The sequence below is a fragment of the Mastigoproctus giganteus genome, chromosome 13 (genome assembly GCF_048544385.1).
Source record: "Mastigoproctus giganteus isolate SK-2022 chromosome 13, ASM4854438v1, whole genome shotgun sequence".
In the NCBI taxonomy this organism is placed as follows: Eukaryota; Metazoa; Arthropoda; class Arachnida; order Uropygi; family Thelyphonidae; genus Mastigoproctus; species Mastigoproctus giganteus.
This window is the reverse complement of record NC_143587.1, coordinates 43,496,350-43,519,643: the sequence shown is the minus strand read 5'-3', so window position 1 is coordinate 43,519,643 and position 23,294 is coordinate 43,496,350. Positions and strand designations below refer to the sequence as shown.

Genomic DNA, 23,294 nt, shown 5'->3' with positions numbered 1-23,294 from the left:
TTAAGATTAAATACTCATCCAGGAAAGGTATGATAATATCATTTTCAAAAAACAATTATGTGTTTAACACAAATCTGTTTTTTTATTAGTGTGCAATGCAATGTTCTCTATGTGACACCAATTTCTGCCATCTATAGTGCAGCTGCCAGTAGATGCAAAATACACTGAAGAAGGAATGTATAATTTTTTTGAAGAATTTTTTTGTAAGGATAGCACACTTTTTTTATAAGTGTACTAGTGTATATGTGTAATGTGCTTATTGTCTTCATCATGTCTGCCTGTCCACAATAATTCAGCTACTAATGAATGGATTTTCACGAAATTTTATATCACTTTTAGAAGGATTGTTAAGCCTTTTCAATTTCATTAAAATGAGACCAACAGAAATCTGGCAATTATTATTTCTTTGTCCATCCATTTGCACATAATAACTCAACTCCCAGTGGATGTATTTTCATCAAATTTTATTTCACTCTTTTAGAATAATTTGTTGAGCTTTCTCAAATTTCATTAAAATCAGACCAATAGAAATCAAGCAATTATTATTATTATTTTTTTTATACACATCACATAGGCTATCCACATTTCATATTAGCTATACTGTATAGTGTAGATCAGGGGTGGCCAACGAGTCAATCGCAGATTTAATTTCGGTCGATCAAGACGAATTTTAAATATACAGTAATTCCTCGATTTGTGCACCTTGTGCAATGAAATTTTTGTGATGGTAGATTGCGGCACATTTTGAAGGAAAAAAGTAGATTGCATCACAAATTAAGTTGGTCATTCCTGATGTAGATGAGGCAGTGAATACTGTTTCTTGCCGTGCACTGGTTGGAGGAAGGAATGAGTAATATGGAGAAACAGAATGCATAAAAGTTGTTGCTTTTTACTTGTATTTTCAGCTGTAAATTATATATTATTACTATCTGTTATTAATACACTCGAAGCGTGACATACAGGATACATTAACTAACTTGTTTTTCCTTTGTGCATAAAGAAAAAGTTAGGCATAGATTTCACACTTGATCCTACATTTTTCTTATTTGTGTGATAACTGAGAGAAATTTCTGGAAGATGAATTTCCTTTTAATGAACTGGTGGTAGATATCCGAGAACCTGAAGCTGTTTCTGAAGAGCAGGATCTCTCAAACAGAATGCAGTGTGCTATAATCCCAGGAGAGGATTTCCTATCAGTGGAAGGTCATTAATATAAATGTCAAGATGTTTAAGAAATTTAAATCTAAGTACATTCTAGTAACTTCAATGACAACATCGAGAGTTCAGCAACCACTTCAATAATTCTTATAAAAACAGAAAAGTGGGGAGGCGGGACTGTTATTAAATTTTATACTCAGAATATTTATAAATAAATAAATACAGTACATGTAACATATCTTCCTATAAATTCAAATCACTCCCTAGCATCAGCAACTATGTGATAAAGAAAAAGGCAGTGCCACCAGTTTATAAAATAAGCTGAAATATTAAAGAAAAAAAAAAAAAAAAAGAAAAAAAGGAAGAAAAGAAAGTTGGTTGCCTTTAACTACAATATTGCTATTTAATTATCCATGAATTAACTTTGCTAATTTATGCATTCATAAAGAGAACAGGTAAAACACACCAGACTGCAATTCTAATTAAAATCTAATTTCAAACTATAACACACGGAATTTAGAAAATTGTTCACAAAGAAGGCATATAATAAAAAAAAAACTCAAAAATGTTATGTTGTAATTGTGAAATAAACAATCTCATGACAGATAAAATGTATAAAGCGATAATATATTTAGATATTAAAAAATTCTTTTAAAATATAATTTAAAACTTTTTCATAAATGAAAAAGATCCTTCATTATTGCATTTATCAAAACATTTTAAACTGACTTTTAAATAAGTCAAGTAAAATTTTTAATTTCAACCATTAGACGATAATCAAGTAGCTGAAATTTAGCAGCAAAACAAAAAAATAAAAAATTATATAAAATGAAAATAGTTATCATGGCAACAGCTAATAATACTTCTAATAAAATTCCTTTAATGTGATATAACTGGCAAAAATGTATAATAATGATTCAAGATATTACCTTGCCAATCATTTGAATATTACTCTGTATTAAAATACAGAATGATTTCTTAAATTTATATAAAAAATTTTAGCCTATATTAAAAATGTTATGCTAAAAATTAATTTCAATCAAAGAATTTAAAACATCAATGGTCATAATTTGTATGAAATTATTTTAATTTAAATTGTGAATATAAAAAAAAAATAAATAAAAAATAATATTTCAATAAAATTTTCCCACTTAGTAAATAATCAGTGGCATATTAAATTAAGTACCAAAATATAAGTATTTAAGAATCTAAGGTAATATTATATAAGTACTTTAAAGTATTAACACTTCCAGAGGGCATTACATACACAAATAAGTTTTTTTAAAAAAAATTACATTTTTACATACATACATATATAATTTCTGACTTAATATCTTTGGCAATTCTACCAAACCACTTAGCTCATATGCTAAGAATAGTTATGAAAAATACTAGGCTACTTACTTTCAATCCAAATGAAGATTAGTTTTTGTTTTTAGTTCACTATGTCCATTTAGTACCTGTGATTTACACAGAGTGCATATCTGATTTGCAGTACTTAGAGTAGTTAAAGTGACATATGTGTCTCCATTCCACTTGACAGTACCTAGTGACTGTAAAGCCCAAAGGCTTAATTTAGTATAGATTTTTCCTATGAACAGAATTAGAGCAGCCTGATGAAACATAGCCCAAATGCGAAAATTTTGCCCATAAAATGGATCTGACACTGCTGGGCAAATCATACTATTAAGATTCACTTGTGTTATCTGAAATAATAAAAAAAAAAAAATACTTAATATTTATTTCTTACTTAAAATGATAATATTTTTAACTAGCACTTCATTTTATAACCTGAAAATTTTTAACAGAATTTCCACCTTAAAAATCTTTTATTTTACTCAATAAAAATAATGAACGCACAATATATCTTATCCAAATGGGAACTCTTCTATCAAAAGAGAATGCTGATTGATGACACCTAATTTATGACCATTCCAGCAAACATGGTACTACATGCATCTAGTAATGTTACCTAATGTTTTTTTGTATCCTGGTGGTGAAGGACTGCTTATTTTTGCCATTGATTTTGTGGGCAACCTCTTATAATTTAGATCTGCTTCATCCATATTGTTGAGCTTCAATCAATCGATTCAGTTGTTTCAGGTGATTGAAATGACCTTAAATCTTCTGTAAATTTCTGAGCAGCAGGATAATCAACAGATACTCTCTTACACACAAACACCATTGACATTTTTTCTAACATCCAAGCCATCCTGTGCTACCAAGGCGGTGCCTCCGTAGCCAGGTGGGAAGGAGCAGCAGTGCGTAGCACACGCTTCTTGATTAGACCGGGGTTCGAGCCCGTCACCACCAAATACGGAGATGCGGAAAGGTCGGTCAGGGAATGACCACCGCATATCCCGTAGCAATATGGCCTTAGTTGCTGATGCTCCTAAAATAACAAACAAACAAGCTACCAAGGCCTTTCCTTTGATGGTACTTTTATGAGTCTGCTGACCAGCATTCTGTGTTGTCTTTTTTGCATAAACCACAGTCATAATGCATTGTCTAGTATTTTGTAATTTTAGTTTATTTGAAATGGAGTAAGAACTTAAACAATCCTTGTGAAATAAACTAAGTGCAAGATCCTTCTAATTTTTTTTAATCTTTTACAGTTGTCTCACCCACAACTAATTCAATAGCGATTTTTTTTTTTTTTTTTTAAGAGAGACACTTTAAGTGAGTCTTTTAAAATGCTCTGGACAGTGAGTCTGTCCAGAGCATTCGACTTAGTTTCGACAAAAACAACCAATTCTTTTTGCACTCATATTTTGCTAATTTACATAACGCTTCATTAAATTGTTTGGCAATTTCAATAACAAATAATTTTGCTCATGCAAACACAGTTCAAAACAAACACACAATTGACCTTTGGGGACACGTACCATTCAACAGGTAGGCATGGTGTACTAGAGTAGCCTACTGGACCAGTGCCCATGGCACATTATGCCATGGGCATCAGATAGCATGTTTTAAAAAGAAAAAAGAGAGCACTGGTTAAGCACATGTTGATTAAGAAGGCTTCTGCTGGAGGTCTAGGCCAGTGTAATGCAGCCTTTTCAGCCATGAATGTCTCTTCATTCCTAGCTTTACTGATGAACCATCCAAATTAATTATAATTTTGTTTGTTCCCAAATAATAATAAAAAAATCAACAAACAAAAATATTTCGCCACCTTAAAAATCTGCCTTTTCATATTTAAAAGTATGCAGATTTAAAAAAGCAAATTATATGAAGCCCACTTGATACATAATCAATCTTGGCTTCTAGAAATTCTTGAGGAGAAAAAAAGTTTCAACAACTTACCTCTCAGAATTACTAAAATGAGTTAGCTTTTATTTTTTTTGCTATGCAACTCATTCATGATGCACGTACACAGCAGAAACTCTACCTTCTTGCCGACCCTCAGGGGCTTGTCCATTTGGTTTGGTTTTTTTTTAGGAGCATTAGCAACTAAGGCCATATTGCTCTGGGAATATACGGTGGTCATTCCCTGACCTTTCCGCATCCTCCGTATTTGGTAGTGATGGGCTCAAACCCCGGTATAATCAAGAAGCATGTGCTATGCACTGCTGCTCCTTCCCACCTGGCTATGGAGGTGCCAGGGGGCTTGTCCATTAAACCAGTCTGCCTGCCACTGGTCTAAGCAATGCTGGATTTGGGTAGTCTCCTACCCTGGAGCACATATGGGGGGGGGAGATATTTGGACCAACAGTAATTGCATTATTATATCTCCTCATACCAATGCAATTTCTACAAAAATGTAATGCAAATTTTTATTTTTGCTAAAAACATGCTAGAATTAAGTTCAGAGTACGGAAGCTTCTTCCAAATTAAAAAGAAAAGGTTATTAATTAATCAATAAGTTTATCAAGTGGAAATCTGCTGTACACCAAGCCAACTCCACCTTCACTCCTTGCTGTACAAGGAGTGAAGGTGGAGTTGGCTTTCTGATCCATAAAGATATAAAAAACAATATTTTGGAATTCAAAAGTACATCACCAAGGGTGTCAAGACTACTACTCAGGATTTCTTACAGGTATAAGCTAAAGGTTATAATGATTTATGCACCAACATCGAGCCATGATGATGAAGAGGTTGAAGAAATGTACACTGAAATTGAGAGTCTTCTAGATGAACAGAAAACTCACTACACTATCATTATGGGGGACATCAATGCTAAAGTTGGAAAGAGACAAAACAGCACAGAAAGGGGAAGTATAGGAAATTTTGGAATTGGTGAAAGAAATGAAAGAGGTGAAAGACTTGTGGAATTTGCAGAATCTCGAGGAATGTCGGTAATGAACACTTTTTTTCAAAAAAAGGATGAACAGAAAGTGGACACAGAAGAGCCCAAATGGATTAACAACTAATGAAATCGAATTCATCCTCACTAACAGAAGATATAGCGTGAATGATGTTACTGTCCTGAACAAGGTAAATGTTGGAAGTGATCACAGAAGAGGAGAAAAAGCAGTATGTACTGGAACTTAAGAACAAGTTTGAGCTTTTGCGGACTGCTCAGGACCAAGATAGACTAGGAATATTACAACTTTCTGAAAGTGATAAAGCCCAAGAAACCTATAGATAAAAAGAAATCCAAGGAAGAAAAAATTAGTCAAGAAACACTTGTCATGATGAACCGAAGACGACAAATGAAGAGCAAGAAAAACACTGACAAGGAAAAAATTGAGTATACTGAGTTATGCAAAGCCATTAGAAAGAGACTCAGAGAGGACATAAGAAAATTTAACACAAGAAAAGTAGAACAAGCATTAAGGGAAAACAAAGGATTTAAATCGGCAGCCATGGGCAGTAATACAGAAAGACAAATGATACTGAAACTGAAGAATAACGATGGTGTACTTATAAACAGCAGAGAAGACAATTCAAATAGCAGAAGACTACTATAAAGGGTTATACAAGGAGCGAGGGAATGATGCCAGCTGTGAGGAAGATGGATCGCAAATTAGTAACACATACAACATACCTGATATCCTTCCTGATGAAGTAGAACATGCGTTGAAGAAAATGAAAAACAAACAAGAAAGCACCAGGGAAGATGAAGAATTGTTAAAATTGGGAGGAAGAGACATGACACAAAAACTGGCAAGACTCTTCACAAAATGCATTAGAAAAGGTGTGATGCTTAAGCAGTGGAATAATGCAATCATAGTTTTGCTGCATAACAAAGGAGATAAATCAGAAATTGGAAATTATAGACCAATTAGCTTGTTATTCCACATCTACAAGTTGTTCACGAGGGTCATTACTAACAGATTAGAAAGAATACTTGATGAGAATCAACCGAAAGAGCAAGCTAGCTTTAGGGCACGATTCTCAACTATGAATTACCTTCACGTAATGTCACAGCTAATGGAGAAACAAATGAATATAAAACACCATTATACCTGGCATTTGTGGATTATGAAAAGGCATACAGCAAAAGGCAATGTTTCGGGCACTGGAAAGACAAGGTATAGATACCCTATATATTATGATTTTGAAGAAAATATATGAGAACGCTACCTCCTTTATTAGACTATACAAAGACAGTAGGAAATTTAAAATTGAGAAAGGAGTTCGACAAGGCAACACAATATCTCCGAAGTTGTTTACTGCTGCCCTTGAGGAAAGCTTTCAGAAGATTATACTGGTCGCAGAAAGGAGTCAATGTGAATGGAGAGTATCTAACCATTTACGATTTGCAGATGACATTGTGGTTATAAGCCATGATCCCAAAAGAATTAGAGGAAAATCTTAATCAGTTATGCAGAGTTAGTAAGGATTTTGGACTAAAGATGAATATGGCTAAAACAAAAGTAATGATGAACAAGTTTTTTTGTTTTTTTTTTTGGTAGTTGTTGGCGCATAGGCTTCTGTGGCCATAATGCACCTCCCAAGGTTTTTGCAGTACTTTGATCCAAGCCCAAGGGGGGAATCGAACCCGCAACCTTTGGGTTGCCAGGCAGGCACTTTACCCACCCAGCTAGCCCGGTCGGCTCATGATGATGAACAAGTATGCCACAGAAAGGAATATAATGATTGAAGGAGCAGTAATTGAAAAGGTGAAGTCATATACTTATCTGGGACAAGTCATTAGCTGTAATAATGATAAATGGCTGGAAGTCAAGAGAATAATAAATTTTGGATGGATAACATTCAGGAAATATAGTTACATACTGAGGAGCAATATCCCAATTTGTCTGAAACGTAAAATAATGAACCAATGTATACTCTCCCCACCATGATATGGAATTGAAACGTGGGCACTCGCCAAAAGAATGGAAGAGAAGCTGAGAACTACACAGCAAAGAATGGAGCTTATATAATTGGAATCAGACTGTTAGATAAGAAGAGAAACACATGGATTAGGCAGCAAACTCAAGTAAAGGACATTCTTATTAAAACTAAAGAACTAAAATGGACACATAGCTCGAAGACATGATTTCAGATGGACTAAAAAATAACAGAATGGTACCCAAGAGGAGCTAGAAGAAAACCTGGAAGACAATGGAGATGGACAGATGAAATTTATGAGTTTGTGAGTAGTAAATGGATGGCCGTTGCACAAAACAGAAGGAACTGGAAAGTTGCTGGAGAGGCCTTCATCCTGCAGTGGATTGAAAATGGCTGATGATGATGAATTATACAGAATGCAATAAACCATATTTTAACCCCTTCATGGATTATCCCAATATATCTCGTTTTTGGTTTTAAAAGTTATTTGGAACTACGCAAAATATCTCGGGATACAATAATACCCGACCCAAACAATAATACCCCCAAATTTAGGATTGAAATGTATTTTCTTGGGCATTTATCTGGCTAATTTTGCATTAGCCAGATAAATCCCGAGATTTCTCGGAATTTTCTTACGTCTGGCAGCAGACGACTGGCTTTCATTTTACTTATATTTTCTTATTGTACAGCAATGTCAGAGCAGTAGTGCATGTTCCTATGTGTCACCAGTATGCAAAATAAAATTTGTCGTCCTAAATGTTGAATACTGATAAGGGTTAACCGATTAGAAAACTATATTGAAAAATATTTCAGAGCCCTCTTGAACTGCTGCCGTAAGCAATGCTTACCTCGCCTATCCACTTGTGGCAGCCATGTGTCAGAATGTAGTTAGTTCACGATTATTGCTTGTAGTGGGAGGTTACTGTTTGTGCCATTCCACTTGATTTTTTAAATTTATTTATATAATGTGAGTAGTGAAGTTTTTTTTTGTTCCTTTCTTTTAGCTCAAGTGCTAATTTATTAAAAAAAAAAAAATCTGTATACAGCAGGCCCTCGTTATAACGCGGTTCGCTTTACGCTGATTCACTATAACGCTGTTCTTATATTATAACCCATATCTGACTATTATGCTGTCACAAATCACTATAATGCTCTTTTACAGATTGTATTTTTGGCATATTTAACGAAATTGTTTTATTTGATGGAGACGATAGCTTGAAAATGAATAGCAAAACAGCATTAAAACGTTTCCCATGCCAACTTGAGAAATTTTTCCATGCTCAGTGAAATTTTCTTGCACGCTAATTTAAGTGTAGTACAGTGACTTGTTACATAGTTCCAAGATCAACGTTTTAAAAAATGATCAGGTATACTGCTTGTAATATTTGTGCTATATGCATTTATCCGAAGTATAATCATCACGCAGTACAGTATTAGACATTGTGCATAACGGACAGTTTACTCGAACATTGTATTATAATTAATGCGACCAACACAGTTACATTTTCGAAGAGTTAATAATGGCGGATAAGAATGAAAAAGCAACGTCTGGACACAGTATGAAGACTATAAAAGTAAGAAAAAGACTGAAATTGAAAATTAAATTAGATGTTTTGAAGTGAATTGATTCCAGTCTATGAGCGGATGTGTGCCATAATTTAGGACTGGCAATTTTAACTGTAAGAACAATTATAAAAAATAAAGAATTAATTTTAGCAGTGGGAAAGACAGCTGTTCCACTGCAAGCAACTAAATTGGTAATAGCTAGGCTGGCTATTAGGATCGAAATGGAGAGACTTTAAACTAATTTTATTGAAGATAATATCCAATGCAGAATTCAGTGAAGTTAAATATTACAGAGAGAGAGAGAGAGAGAGAGAGAGAGAGAGAGAGAGAGAGAGAGAGAGAGAGAGAGAGAGAGAGAGAGAGATATATATATATATATATATATATATATTAGCCAATATGATGATCTGAAGAAAACTCACCTAAAAAAAAATATGAAACCATTTAAAACTAGTAAGGGCTGGTTGAATAGATTTAAGATCCAGGGAGAAGCCGCAAGTGCAGATCAAGGAGCCGAAACTTTCAAAAAAAGAACCTGTTAAAATTATTGAAGAGGGGTATTATGTGTTATACTTCTCAACAAGTTTTTAACATAGACGAAGCAGGACTTTTTTGGAAACAAATGCCTAAAATAAGTTTCATATTGAAAGAAGAAAAAAACATGCCAGGTTTCAAAGCGGCGAAGCAAGTTCAGATCAAGGAGCCGAAACTTTCAAAAAAGAACTTGTTAAAATTATTGAAGAGGGGTATTATGTGTTATACTTCTCAACAAGTTTTTAACATAGATCAAGCAAGCCTTTTTTCGAAACGAATGCCTAAAATAAGTTTCATAATGAAAGAAGAAAAAAACATGTCAGGTTTCAAAGTGGCGAAGGATCGGTTGACTTTATCGTTAGTGGTAACACTGCAGGGGACTTAAAATTAAAACCCATTTTAGTTTACAAGGAAGAAGGCCAAAGTACAACCCAAAATCGACACATTTTTCATGATTAAATTCGTCAATTAAATTAAATCAATTTAGATCAATTAAATTCATGATTTTAATTGGAATTTTAAGTTTAATTTTGATACGTAAGTAGTTATCACATAATTATATATGTATGTAATGCAGAATATTTTATATGTACAAATATTTGAATATTAAATATTTTGACCAAAATTTGTACATCTTTTCACTACTGTTTATTATTAATTAGGAAATATCCCATGGCATCGACCGCAACTCACAAATACATGTTACCTTATGAGAATGCGGCGCTCGCTTAGCGGGGATTCACTTAGCGCTCTGTTTTTTCGGAACGAGTTATCAGCGTTAAGCGGGGATCACCTGTAATTTGCAAACTTTTTGGCATACACGAGATAACTCGGGATAGCCGAAATGGGTTAATTACTCGCATGTATTTTCTACTTAAAAATTTATAAAAAACACAAAAATCTATACAATGAGTATTTGCATGATGCATACTTTTAATCCGTTATGGCACATTTTCAGGGGAAAAAATGTTCCGAGAAGGGATTAACGTTATTTACTTTATTTATATGTTTAAGAGTACTTCCCCCCCACCCACTCCCATCATTTCAATTACATAAAAATTGGCTACAGAAAGTTTTTGCATCCCCGTCTTTTTTCAATGGTGGTGGTTGTGGGGAGGGGATGACAGAATCCTCCAAGAATGTATAGAGTACTAACACATGTAAAAAGGCTAAAGTGATTAATTAAGCTACTAACGCAAAAAAAAAAAATAATAATAATAAATAAAATAAAGAAATACATAAACAATACACACAAATTATTTCAACACATTTCCAAAATGTTTTGTCTCTTTTCATATTTTGCAAATTTGTCTTGATATTTAACACTAAGGAAGTAGCAATAGCTCCGCCCACCACCAAGAAATCTGAACTAAAAGTCTAATCATAACAAAGACCTGATTTTCTGTATTTTTGGTTGTCACACAGATTCACTCAAGTACAACAAGCTAGGTTTGCTACTTAGATGTTTAAAATACTGATGGAACTGATAATCAGGTGATACTCAAGCCAAATAGACTGAATTTCGGTGAATCCGGTCATTGTGTGGCAACCAAATTCTCTGCTTACACCTTTGTGGAGATAGTGGGACTGTTAGTAGTCCACCCACCATCAGCGAAGGTGCAAGTAGGTATAGCCCAAAATACAGCACCTAGTATACTGGAGTCACCTCCAGTATACTAGGTGCTGTATTTTGGGACTTGCACAGGTGGTTGGTTCCACCATCCAGGTGGAACCAACGTAAGCAGATACTGAGGTGTGGGAAAGAATGCCACAATACCACAGAGAATCCCAGTCTTTTTTTCAATGGTGGTTGGGGGGGGGGGAATGACAGAATCCACCAAAAATGTGTATATAGTACTAAAACATGTAAAAAGGTCCAAGAAGAATGCTGCAATACCATCACTTTGCTTATTAGAGGATTGAAGTGGTGTAACTCATGTTCCATCTGCAGAGCAAAGCTAAAGCAACCCCCTCATCTCTTCCATTATGCAGTATGACTGATGTCTTTTGAGGTTATTATGGGCATCATGGAAAGGTCCAATCTTACTTACATTTTGAGGGTACAGATCTAAAACAATGTGTGGAGACCAGTTGCTAAATAGTCCACTGAACCGAACCAGCAGGTAACTCTCTAGGAGGCTTCCAGATCAGCTAGTGACTAGGAGGGAGCTCAAGTAGTGTGCACGATGGGGAGCAGTGTTCAGGCCAAGTTATGTAAAGGGGCTGCATGTATTCTTGCCAAGTGTATGTCATGTCCAAAAATTTCTTTACTTCATACATGTCCTCCCTACCTTTTCTTACTACATCACAAATAGTCAAACTAATGAACAAAGTTATCTGAAAAAAAGATCTAAACCTCCCAAACACTTCCTTATTCATTTCATAAATATACATGATCTCAGCTCCAATCTCAATGATGTCCCTTCCTACTTACAGTCTGCAAAACCCCATGTACTTTTTTTGACAGATTCATCTCAGTTGTCCTAATTATTTACTATACGATTCCTTTTGCTTCAAAGGTAATTCTTGTGCATATGTCTACTCAAATATTCCCTGTCAAAGAATTAGTAATTTAGAATCTCCTCTTTTCGATCCCTGGCCCAAAATCTCTCTACCCCATTCTATCAAATTCATCTATTACCTCTATCGTTCTCCCACCTCCGCTAATTACTTGGAACACTTTGACTTCCTCTCTTTGAAACTTGACTTTCTCCAGTCCAACATTCCTAACACTGAGGTACTTCTCCTTGGTGATCCACCCACTGGCTAAAGGCAAATTTCCGCACATCTATTCTACAATTGTCTTTCCTCAATTTGAATTTATGTCCCCTAAGGTGAGTAAAGAAGAAGAATCCCATTAGCACTGAGCTTGCTCAAACCATTCAAGGCCTTATACACCTCAATTAGATCACCTCATAGGTGCCTAGTCTCTAGAAGCGGCAATTTGCAGAACTTAAGCCTTTCTTGGTAACAGCAATCATTTGTTCCACTCACCAATCTCGTTTCCCTTCTCTGTACTCATTCCAGCAGCTCTACATCTTTCCTAAAATGAGGCCTCCAGACCTACATACAGTACTCAAAGTATGGCCTGACAATTGCCTTATAGCAGAGATATGTCCCCTGCTAGAATTTTGCTAGCACGGAACATATCCCTGCTAGCAAAATTCCTGTATATCAGCATTTCCGAAACTGGGGTCTGCGGACCCTTGGGGGTTCGTAGACTAGTTCCAGGGAGTCCGCGAAATGTTCAGAAGGTATCAAGTAATATGTGTTTATTTTTTTAAAAAATATACTGACAGAATCACAACGAATTTCATTATGGAACATTACTTATTTCTTATTTTCAATACAATTATTATATATAATTGTATACACATTTCAAATTATTCATTCTATGTATAGCAAATTGATGATAAAGTTGAGTTGTTTTGCACATAAAACTGAATTTTCTTTTCAGAAAACCCAGTGTTTATACATATATACAAATACACAAACATGCATATACATGTATATATAACTATAGACTATAAGGTAAAAATATAATGAAATGTATGCCGGTAGAGTGGCCGACTAGTGAAGAGAAAATGATTTTAACAAATAAAACAGCAATAAGCACAAGAATAATGAGGAACAGAGTACTGTTGGAGAAAATATCCTAATTAATTTAGAAAAAAGGTTCAAACAGATAAGTAGAAAAAACTGAAAATAATATCAAATTGGACAGAAAAGACTGACAATTATGCCCCATCTCGTCGGAGGACCACAAGGCCATAATTAGTCAAGGAGACACTGCATTTCGAAGCAATGGCAAAGTTTTGCCGTTGCTTTGTTTGTTCAGTAGTTTAGTTTTCTCCACGTGAGTATCTTTTCTGTCCCATTATTTTTACACTGCATAAGGACCACCATTATGCAAATCTATTGCTTCGGCAGCTTGATGTGGCATCATTTTGTTGTGTCATTTATTTGTTTAGTTTCGAAATGCAGTGTCTCCCTGACTATTATCGCCTCGCGGTCCTCCAATGACATGGGGCATAATTGTCAGTCTTTTCTGTCCAATTCGATATTATTTTCAGTTTTTTCTACTTATCTGTTTGTAATGTTGGCAACTCGGAAACTGGTGCTTAGCCGAGTGGGTGCCACTAAATTTCTTTTAATTTGAACCTTTTTTTCAAAATTAATTAGAATTGTTTCTCCAACAGTACTCTATTCCTCGTTATTCTTGTGTTTATTGCTGTTTTATTTGTTAAAATCATTTTCTCTTCGCTGGTCAGCCACTCTACTGGCATACATTTCATTATATTTTTACCTTACATTTTATAGTTAAATACACGCAACATGTTGTGGTTTTTGCATGTTTACTGCCACATGTTTTTGCTCTACTATTTTCATTTTTATTTTGTACTCATTTTGCTGTCTATTCTTTGATTCAATTGGGTTTAATTTGAAATATATATATGTATTATATATATACTAAATTGACATGGTGCGAAGTTTAGCCCAGTTATATCTGAACTGAATAGATGGCTCTCATCAACTGGTGCAATACCACCATTTTGCTTATTGGAGGCTTGAAGTGATGAAACCCATGTTTAGTTTCTAGAGCAAAGTCCCCCCCCCCACTTCTCCTTCAACCCATGCATGGTACTAAGTATTACAGGTTTTGATACCTTTCGTGTTTGGGGTTTTCATTAAAAAAAAAAAAAAAAAAAAAAATACAGGGTGTTTATTAATGGCGGGAAATCTTTCAGTGATTTATTGCACAAAGACTAGGACAGATATCAGTGTCATATACATATCTTGTAAAAGAGAAAATGTCAAAGTTTTTTTTTGCATCACATCACTTCGTAATAATTCAATGTAGGAACCATGTGTGACATGGCAAATGCCTACATGATAATTGAACTCTTGACATACCCTGTCCAGCATATCCTGTGTGGCTGTGGTGGTCGCTTCTTCAATTCTCTGCTTTAGTTCCTGGACGTCATGTGGCAAAGGTGGTACATAAACACAATCCTTTATGAAGCCTCACAAAAAGAAATTACACAGAGTTAAGTCAGTGATCTCGGCGGCAATTTCAAGAAACATTCGTCCCTTTCTCCAGCACGTCCGATCCAGTGCTTGTGTAGCTCGGTGTTAAGGTAGGCCCGAATGTCATTATGGAAGTGGGGAGGGGCCCCACTTCCACAATATCTTGCTGGTAAATAAAGTCATCACTATCTTCCTGAACTTGAGGCATCAACAATAGCTGCAGCATATCGAGGTAGGATTGCCCAGTTATAGTGCCCTGGGCAAAGAAGAAAGGGCTGTACAGTTTTTGGTGTGACAAGGCGCAGAAAACATTCACCTTTGGCAAATTACACCCATATTCAATTATCTCTTCAGGTTTCTGGGTGTCCCAGATTCAACAATTGTGTTGGTTGACCTTCCCATTGGTGTGAAATGTGGCCTCATTGCTAAACACTATGCGATTAAAGAAGTCACCACGTTCTTCTAACAGTCCTTGCAGTTCACAACAAAATTGGAAACACTTCTCTTTGCCATCTTCCTTTAACATATACACCAACTGCAATTTATACGACGTCATAGAACGTTTTTTATGAAGAACCTTCCATACTGTTGGGGCTAGAATTTGCAGCTCATGTGATGCTGTCCGCACTGATTTATTGGAGCTCCTTATGAATGTCTCTCTCACTCATTCCACATTATCAACAGTAACACTAGGCCGGCCACTGCTCTTTCCCGAACACAAGCAATCCATGTTTACAAATTGCTTATGCCACTTGTAAATAGCTGGTTGGTGGCTCTTTACTGTACACACTTCGAAATTTCCTTCGAACGTTAGTTGCACACTTGTTCTTATCAAACAGTAGCACACAAAATGCCTTCTCGGGACCGGAAGCCACCACCTTTCAACAAGGCTATGTGTGTGGTAGAGGTACGACAGGTAATGCCAACTGACGGTGAATGATGGAACTACACGTCTCGACAGTAACAACTGGCAAACCTCCATGTTTTCTCTTTAACATGGTATAAATAAGTATAAATAAATATATATTAGAAGATGAAATGCACAAGGCATAATTTCTTATGGGTTTAGGTAATTAACTATATAATATCGGTGTAGATACACCATAGTTTACCCATAAATTTGAACTGTGTGTGTAGTGTAAAGGCATCGTTTTAATTGTATCTCATACTATGAGTGCCTTCACAAGATAGCTGGTATTGCACTACTTCAAATAAATAATGCTTCTCTAGTAGAGAAGACTACTCTTATTTACTTTCAGTGGATACCACCACCCAGACAATTGTTTCGAAGCTAGTGGGCTTCATCATCAGTGAGTGGGCAGGTACCCTGGTAATCCATCATATTGTGGAAATAACTTTGCAACTGTGATGGCATGTTGCATTACCAGAGTATCTGCCCACCCACTGATGATGAAGCCCACTAGCTTCGAAATGATCGTCTGTGGAGGTAGTATCCACTGAAAATAAATAACAATAGTCTTCTCTGTTATTTATTTGTCTGGCCATCAATATCGAAAAGAATAGAGGTAACAATAAAGGTTACCTCTGTATAGAGGTAACCTTTATTGTTGATTGTAAATGAAAATAATAACTGGATAGATCCCATCCACCCCCAGGTTCCTTTCTTATGTTCAATTTTAACAATTTCTCCTCCACTTTGCTCTCAGTTATTACAAAATCATTTAGCTCCCTGTCAGAGGCTGATAAGCTTCTGGCCTCCACTTCCCTACAGACCTCCTCATGTGGGAATGTAGATGCAAAATATTCAGTTTGTCAGCTACCTCAGCAGGTTCGTTAACAATCGAACCATCAACGTCAAGGGGACCAATCTGATTCATCCCTTTCCTTCTAGAGTTTACGTAACTTAAAGAAGTCTTTACTGTTTTTCTTTGCATTGCTTGCCAAAGATTTCTTGTAATCTGCCTTTGCTTGCCTAACGTCCTTTGTCACTTGATTACAGACTATCTTATATCTACCATAGGCATCTGTGTCTCCTGATAATTTATATGCATCCCATGCATTTTTCTTCTATGCCAAGTCTCATCAGGTCATTTGACAACCATTTAGGCCTAATCCTTGAAGGATATTTCTTAGTTGGTATGAAAAGCCTAGTAGCTTCCAAGATTAATTCCTTGAACGTTTCCCATTTGGAATTTACTGTTTTTGGTAACATCATCAGTTGGTCCCACTGTATAAAATTTTAAAAATCTGAGACCACTGCAGTCACCTTTACGAAAGCAAAAACCCTTTCCTTCACCCCTGATGGTAGTTAGATCTTTAAGTAAATTCCACATCAGTACACTGTGATCACTGCCACCTAGTAGTTTCTTTATCTGCAGATGAATGCATGAAGAATCACTGCTGATAATCAGATAAAGAGTACTACTCCCTCTGGTTGCCTCTCGAACATGCTGCTGTAGAAAACAATCATCCAATAAATCCACAAAAGCCTTGCTAGTGTGTGAGTGACCAACCCACAAATTCCAGTCAATATCTGGGAAATTAAAATCCCCCATTATAAGACTCTCTAATGTACTGGCCCACTCTATTTCTCTGTACAGTTTCTTATTATACTCATCAGAGTCATTAGACCTATAGCACACTCCTACTCTCAATTTTGATCTCCCAATGCTTATGTCACACCAAACTGACTCAACACTGCACTGTCCACCCATGTGAACTGGATGCACTTCCTTAGATTTTGTTTCTTAACACGCTGACTGCCAAGGCTTATTTGGGTAAACTGGTCTCTAACGCCAGTTTGAGTTAGGCATGTTAAATTATTCAAAACTCAAATTATAGTATATATTCATCACCAAAACTCATAAAAAAAGCTTATTGTTGTAAAAAAAACATCGTGAATTATCTCGTAGTTGGTGTATGTAATAGAAAATTCTTCATGGCAGCCAACTACGAGTTAACTCAATTAAACCAGACGTGTTGTAACTTGCAGAATTCCCTGTATATGAATCTGTGCTGTGCAAAATAAATCCGTTGCAGTGACACAGACTATGCCATGTTTTGCCATGTACTTTGTTACGCACTAAAAAGAACCAAAATTTGGATAAGAAGAGACCACTGACTGAAGAAGAGCTCGAGCTCTATTCTAATGAGTGACTTGGAATTTAAAGAGCTTTTTGACGAGTCATATGGTCCTGGTTCATAGATTGATCGGATCAAATGCTCTCGTATTATTCTTCCTAAGAAAAACCATCAGATGTCTGAAAAAAACTGCATTACATATTATAGAAATATATATGCATAACACATACACCCTTTTCCGTCAAGTTACGGGTTTCTCTGAATTTCGGACATTTTATGGTGGAATCTGTAACTTGACGGAAAAGTTACATTGAATCTTTGATTGGAGAAAAAATTCTAAACATTCCAAAGAAGATTAGGTCTGAATGCAAAATTCATTATTTAGAATTTCAGTTGGCTATACCACCAACTGAAAAAAAAAACTAAACCTGACTAAGCCGTGTCGAGTATGTACGAGAAATAAAAAACGTCACAGAACACGCTATTATTGTCCAGTGCACTAAGAGAAGCTAGCTCTTTGTGTGAAAAATATATTTCTTTTTGAGAATAAATTCTGATTTCTGACGCAGTGGTTGATTTTTCATTCTTATCCCAGAAGCCAACTATCCATCAGTTGCACATATTTGCTATGAATATACTCGTAGCTGTGCCTGAAAGGCAAGTCATTCCAGTCCGAGTTAACTCGTAGTCGGTATCCTGGGCTAGATCACCAAGTACGAATTAACTCATAGTCGGCATTCAATGTGTTAACTAACAGCATCACCCCTCCTCCATCCACTCTATGAATATATTCTAATCCAGTCTATTATTCATAAATATGTTTTAGAAATATTGCAGGGCATATTTACCTCGCCGCTTTTTCCTCTGGTACAAGATATAATTTGCTATGGAGATGATATCAAGATAATTACATGTATCAGGTCTATTGATAACAAATCTTATCGGAGCCAGTGACAAACTTTTATTTTTTTGGACTGGCTCTGATGATGAAATGACGTTTCAGCATATTTATGCTAACTTGGGCTGTCTCAACCTAATCAAATCAGCCCAAAATACCTTCTCCCTCAAGTCAGTACCAGCTGTCATTCCATTGCTCCACCATGCCACTTGGATCCCTAATGTGTTCACTCACTGACCTTGGAGTCATTTTTGACCCCGGTTTGGGTTTTCATAATCATCTAGATGCTCTTCACCTGAAAATGGCTAAACTTAGATGGCAAGCTAAGCAGCAGCTCCTCTATTTCAGGGACATTAGCATTACAGTATAAGGAAATACACCACAACATTCGTCTACTCGGCAGTACTGACTGGAGCAGAAACATGGGCCTCGGTAGCCCCCATAACACTCAAACCATTCTATGCTTCAGAATACTGACTGCTCAGGTGGGCAGCTCATAAGCATGGCATGCTCCCTATCAGTAATACCACACCTGGTTCACATTCTAAAAATCCCTAGGCTCCATAGTAAAATCATTGACATAAGACTCACTGCAACTATAAATATGCTCACGGGATGTTATTTCAGCTACTGATCTCTATGGGATAGTGTGCACTGGAGGATCCTACTCTGTACCCATTGAGTAACTGCCTACACACCAATAGGAACAGGCTGCACATGGCTGATAGATTTCTCCTTGGGCAAATGCTGAAAGTTGCACAGTCACTCAATGTGGAACTTTATAAATTTGCCATCAATAAGGTATCACCAGAAAACGTGGAGAACACAGTGCTGTTCTTATGCTCTAATAGAGTCAAATAGAGTAGAGTCTACAAATTCAGTCAAATTCTAAATATTGTAACTAAATGATCCCTGCACACTTGCTAATTCAATTTTCATAACTAACTCTATACTAACCCTTTTAATCCCTGACATGGAGGATACTGGATATCTTGGTACCAGCTTTCTCCTCAGTTAATTCATCAATTATGTAAATTGCCAGCCCATTTTTATATATCCTTCATACATGAACTTCACTGCTGTTATATTTTTGGCAATAAAGATTTATTTATTCTTCTGTACCTTTTTTTTAAACCAAATATCATATCAATAGGTTAAATCACGACCCCCATGCATCCCCACCCCCAAATAGAACTTCCCTTTTTAGAATGTCATTTCATAACTGCACAAAATGTAAACATAAAGTAGTGAAGTTTTAGAAAACAATTCATGAGTAAAGTATAGAAATTTTTAACCTCCAAGGTACATTATTTGATAATCAAATATTCCTGAAATGTAGCAGCCAGTGCAGTCACGGCAGAAAATGCAGTACACTGAACCGCTGCGCAAGAGGAGGGGGGGGGATCGGTGTCATTACCCTCTAGACGAGGGACAGCAATTTCCTGCCTGGAAACTGCAAGCACTTTATCCCGTAAGTCTGTAGACCTTAGAGTTGTTGTGACAGGTTCGGGTAGTAGGGGATAAAGGCGGGGTCATCACTACGTGCGGTCCTAGGGTTTGCTGCAAGGTCACGGGCCTGCAGGTTACACTTATCTAAGTCACTAGTAGGGTAGTCGTATTTAGCCAGGTCTGCTTTTACTCTAACAATCTCAGTGTGACTCTCATCCACAGAACTGGAGTGGGTCCAAGTGCAGGTTAGTAGGGTTCACACGGTACCAAGAAGCTGACTGTGAGCGTGTGCTGACTGGTAGTTGGTGAATTGGCCAGCACACATCGGTTTGCGATGGACTGACCATGTGAGCCCTACTAACCTGCACCTGGACCCACTCCAGTTCTGTGGACGAGAGGAACACTGAGATTTGTTTGTTTGTTTGTATTGAGGTTTAATGGCGCATGGACTACGGGGGTCATAATGCGCCAGTTCATACGGTGTGATGTGTTTCAAGGGTGTTTACTTTCGATTTCAATTGTTCATTTTAACCTGATTTATACGTTCTTGTGAACACTGAGACTGTCAGAGTAAAAGCAGACCTGGCTAAATGCGGCTATCCTACTAGTGCCTCAGATAAGTGTGACCTGCAGGCCCATGACTGCACAGCAAATCCACATGTAGCGATGACCCTGCCTTGACTGCCTTTATCCCCTACTACCTGAATCTGTCACAACAATTCTCTAAGGTCTTACAGACTTATGGAATAAAGTGCTTGCAGCTTCCAGGCACGAAATTGCGGTCGAGGGTAAAGACACTGACCCCCCCCCTTCTTGCAAAGCAGTTTGGTGTACCACATTTCCTGCCGTTATTGCTACTTGGTGAATCTGGCAGGAGACTCAAAGATAGAATCTCCGAACATGAGAGAGCAATCCGTTCCATGGTTGAAACACTCAGTGATTGCAGAGCACTTCTGGTCTAGCCAGCATGACATGAGCCCATGCTGAAACTTTGAAATTATCAACCGATCCCACCACTACTGTCATCTTGTCTGGTTGGAATCACTCCACATTTCGTGCTATCATGATTCCTTTAACCAGAACAAAGGAGATCGCATCCATCCCATTATTGAAGCGGCCATCCTCCTGAATGATAAACGTTGGCACACATACCCAAGCATTGCAGTTACAACCACAAGCCTCTATTTCCGACTGCTGATTGTTATCTGCACCTGTGTCATGCGTTTCACCTCGCATGACCACCATGGCCGGGCACATGACATTCTTTATTATTTTTGTAATAACGCTCATTCCCAACTGAAGAAGGACAACCTATGTCTGAAAGCTATTGGCGATTTATTTACTTTATTTTTAACTTATTTTAACTTGTTTCTGATATTAAAGAGCTTTTTACCCCAAACTGTGTTTTATCCACCTCAGTAAAACTGAATTATATTCCTATAATGAATCCTGAGAACAGAGGCCTCTTTCAATTTAAACTATATCATTTAAAAGATACAGTTTACTGACCAAAAGCATTTAGCATTCAGCCTCTACATTGGGCTGAAAAAATTTCAGCTCAAGTTTAAAAGAAATTTAATTAAATTTCTTTAATTAAGTGATCTGACATTTGGGATCTGTGAAGCTTTAGCTGAATGATGTACAGGAATTTTAGGAATTTTTTTTAGCAGGGAAAAGGAAATGATTATCCCATTATAAAAAGCAATGGTCAAGACACACCTTGAATACTGCATACAGGTCTCGAGACGTCATTTTAGGAAGGATGTAGATCTGCTGGAATGGGTATAGAGAAGGGCAATGAGATTGGTGAAGAGAATGGTGAAGTTGTCTTACCAAGACAGACTTCAGTTCAGCAAATTGTAGCGTGTTGAGACTAGGCACCTGCGAGGTGATCCGATTCAGGTTTTTAAGGCTTTGAATGGATTGAGCAAGCTCAATGCTGATGGCATTCTTCTTCTTCTTGCTTAGACTATAGACAAGATGGCATAAATTCAAACTGAGGAAGGATGGTTGCAGAATAGACGTGTGGAAGTTTGCTTTTAGCCAGCAGGTGGTTGACTGTTGGAACAAACTTCCATCAGTTGTTGTGGAAGTGGATAGCTTGAATAAATTCAAGAACCACACATACTATTGAAGGGGATAAACAGGTGAAATAGGAAGTTTTTTTTTGGCTGATGATGTACAAGCTTGCTTTCTTGTATCATTTGCCACTACTTCTAATACCAAATATCTAGTAATCTTAATGGATTCAAAGAATAACATAACATATGTTGGTGGTATCTTTTTCTTCCAGTCACATAGTCCCCTGAGAAGTTGTTTTGGCCACCAACAAATTCCTCCAAATGCATCGATTATGTGCTATATGAGCGGCATTGCAAAATGTCATACCCAAAAGTTCACTGATCCCATCCTTCCACCTAGTTGTAGGTCTTCCTTTAACAGCAGTTTTTGGAGTTGGTTTTGTTATGGTCTCTGTGGCATCAGATAATGTGGTGGTATGCCATTGTCTACCACATGGCCGATTTTGAAAGGGGCTGGCTTTAATCATAGGAAGAGTCATCATGCACCTCACGAGATGCTCTTGAAGAGGAAAGGTGACTACAACAGAGCCCTGCTTAGTGCAGAAGGCTGATTTCAACTGGTTTTCTCCTGGTTTCCAGAGGTCGTCTATATATATAAATGGATATATAATTCATTAGATTCGCACAAGTATTTATTATATCTTTAGTCAATGAATTTATTCATAAGGTGACGCTATTATCCCTCTTCTCCCTTCTCCGATGTCTAATTAATGTCCAATATTTCCAATTAATTATGCCAAATATATTTTAAAATAATTTTCTCCCAAATCATAGAGCATGCAACGTTTCCTTACCATAAACATATTTTCATGATTATTCGCACAGTCTTAACCTCCAATGAATACATTTCTTACATTTAATATATTCGTTCCTGTATTTCAAATTTATGCTCCTTTCATAAAGCATTAACTGCTGCATAATTTTCTGTATTCTTCGAATGCACTAACCATTAAACTGTTATTTTAATCTTAGCACTAAATATTTACCACACAGATATAAAACACGTGCCTAATGAATCCTCTATATCTCTTCTTCTGTATGGTAAGATGTATTTTCATGTTGGTAGCATGCACAAGAACAATTACTGACTTTTGTGTAGCATGTACATACACATTTTGGAGTTACTGAGTGCATGTCTTACATTAAACTGCACTCTGAAATTTTAAAATATGTTTCTTTGCCCAAAATCCCATCAGAAGGGTATATAATATCATCAAAAAACAATAATATTAAAATCTAATGTTTTTTGAGAACTTTCTGTGTGTGAATGAAATCAGATGAAACAGAATATATTC

General features: G+C 36.5%; 1 protein-coding gene across 2 annotated transcripts in view; it reads right to left on the bottom strand.

Moving 5' to 3' along the window:
• Window positions 1-641: 641 nt before the first annotated feature.
• LOC150075993 (transmembrane protein 164) overlaps window positions 642-23,294 on the bottom strand; it is a 121,265-nt gene continuing 98,612 nt past the window's right edge. For both annotated transcript variants that reach the window (XM_090387476.1, XM_090387475.1), the window contains 2 exons: window positions 2,563-2,864; window positions 642-1,190 (listed from right to left, as the gene is read on the bottom strand). In XM_090387476.1, coding sequence (XP_090243602.1) covers window positions 2,565-2,864 — 300 coding nt within the window. In that variant the 3' untranslated portion in view covers window positions 642-1,190; window positions 2,563-2,564. The remainder of the gene's footprint in view (window positions 1,191-2,562; window positions 2,865-23,294) is intronic.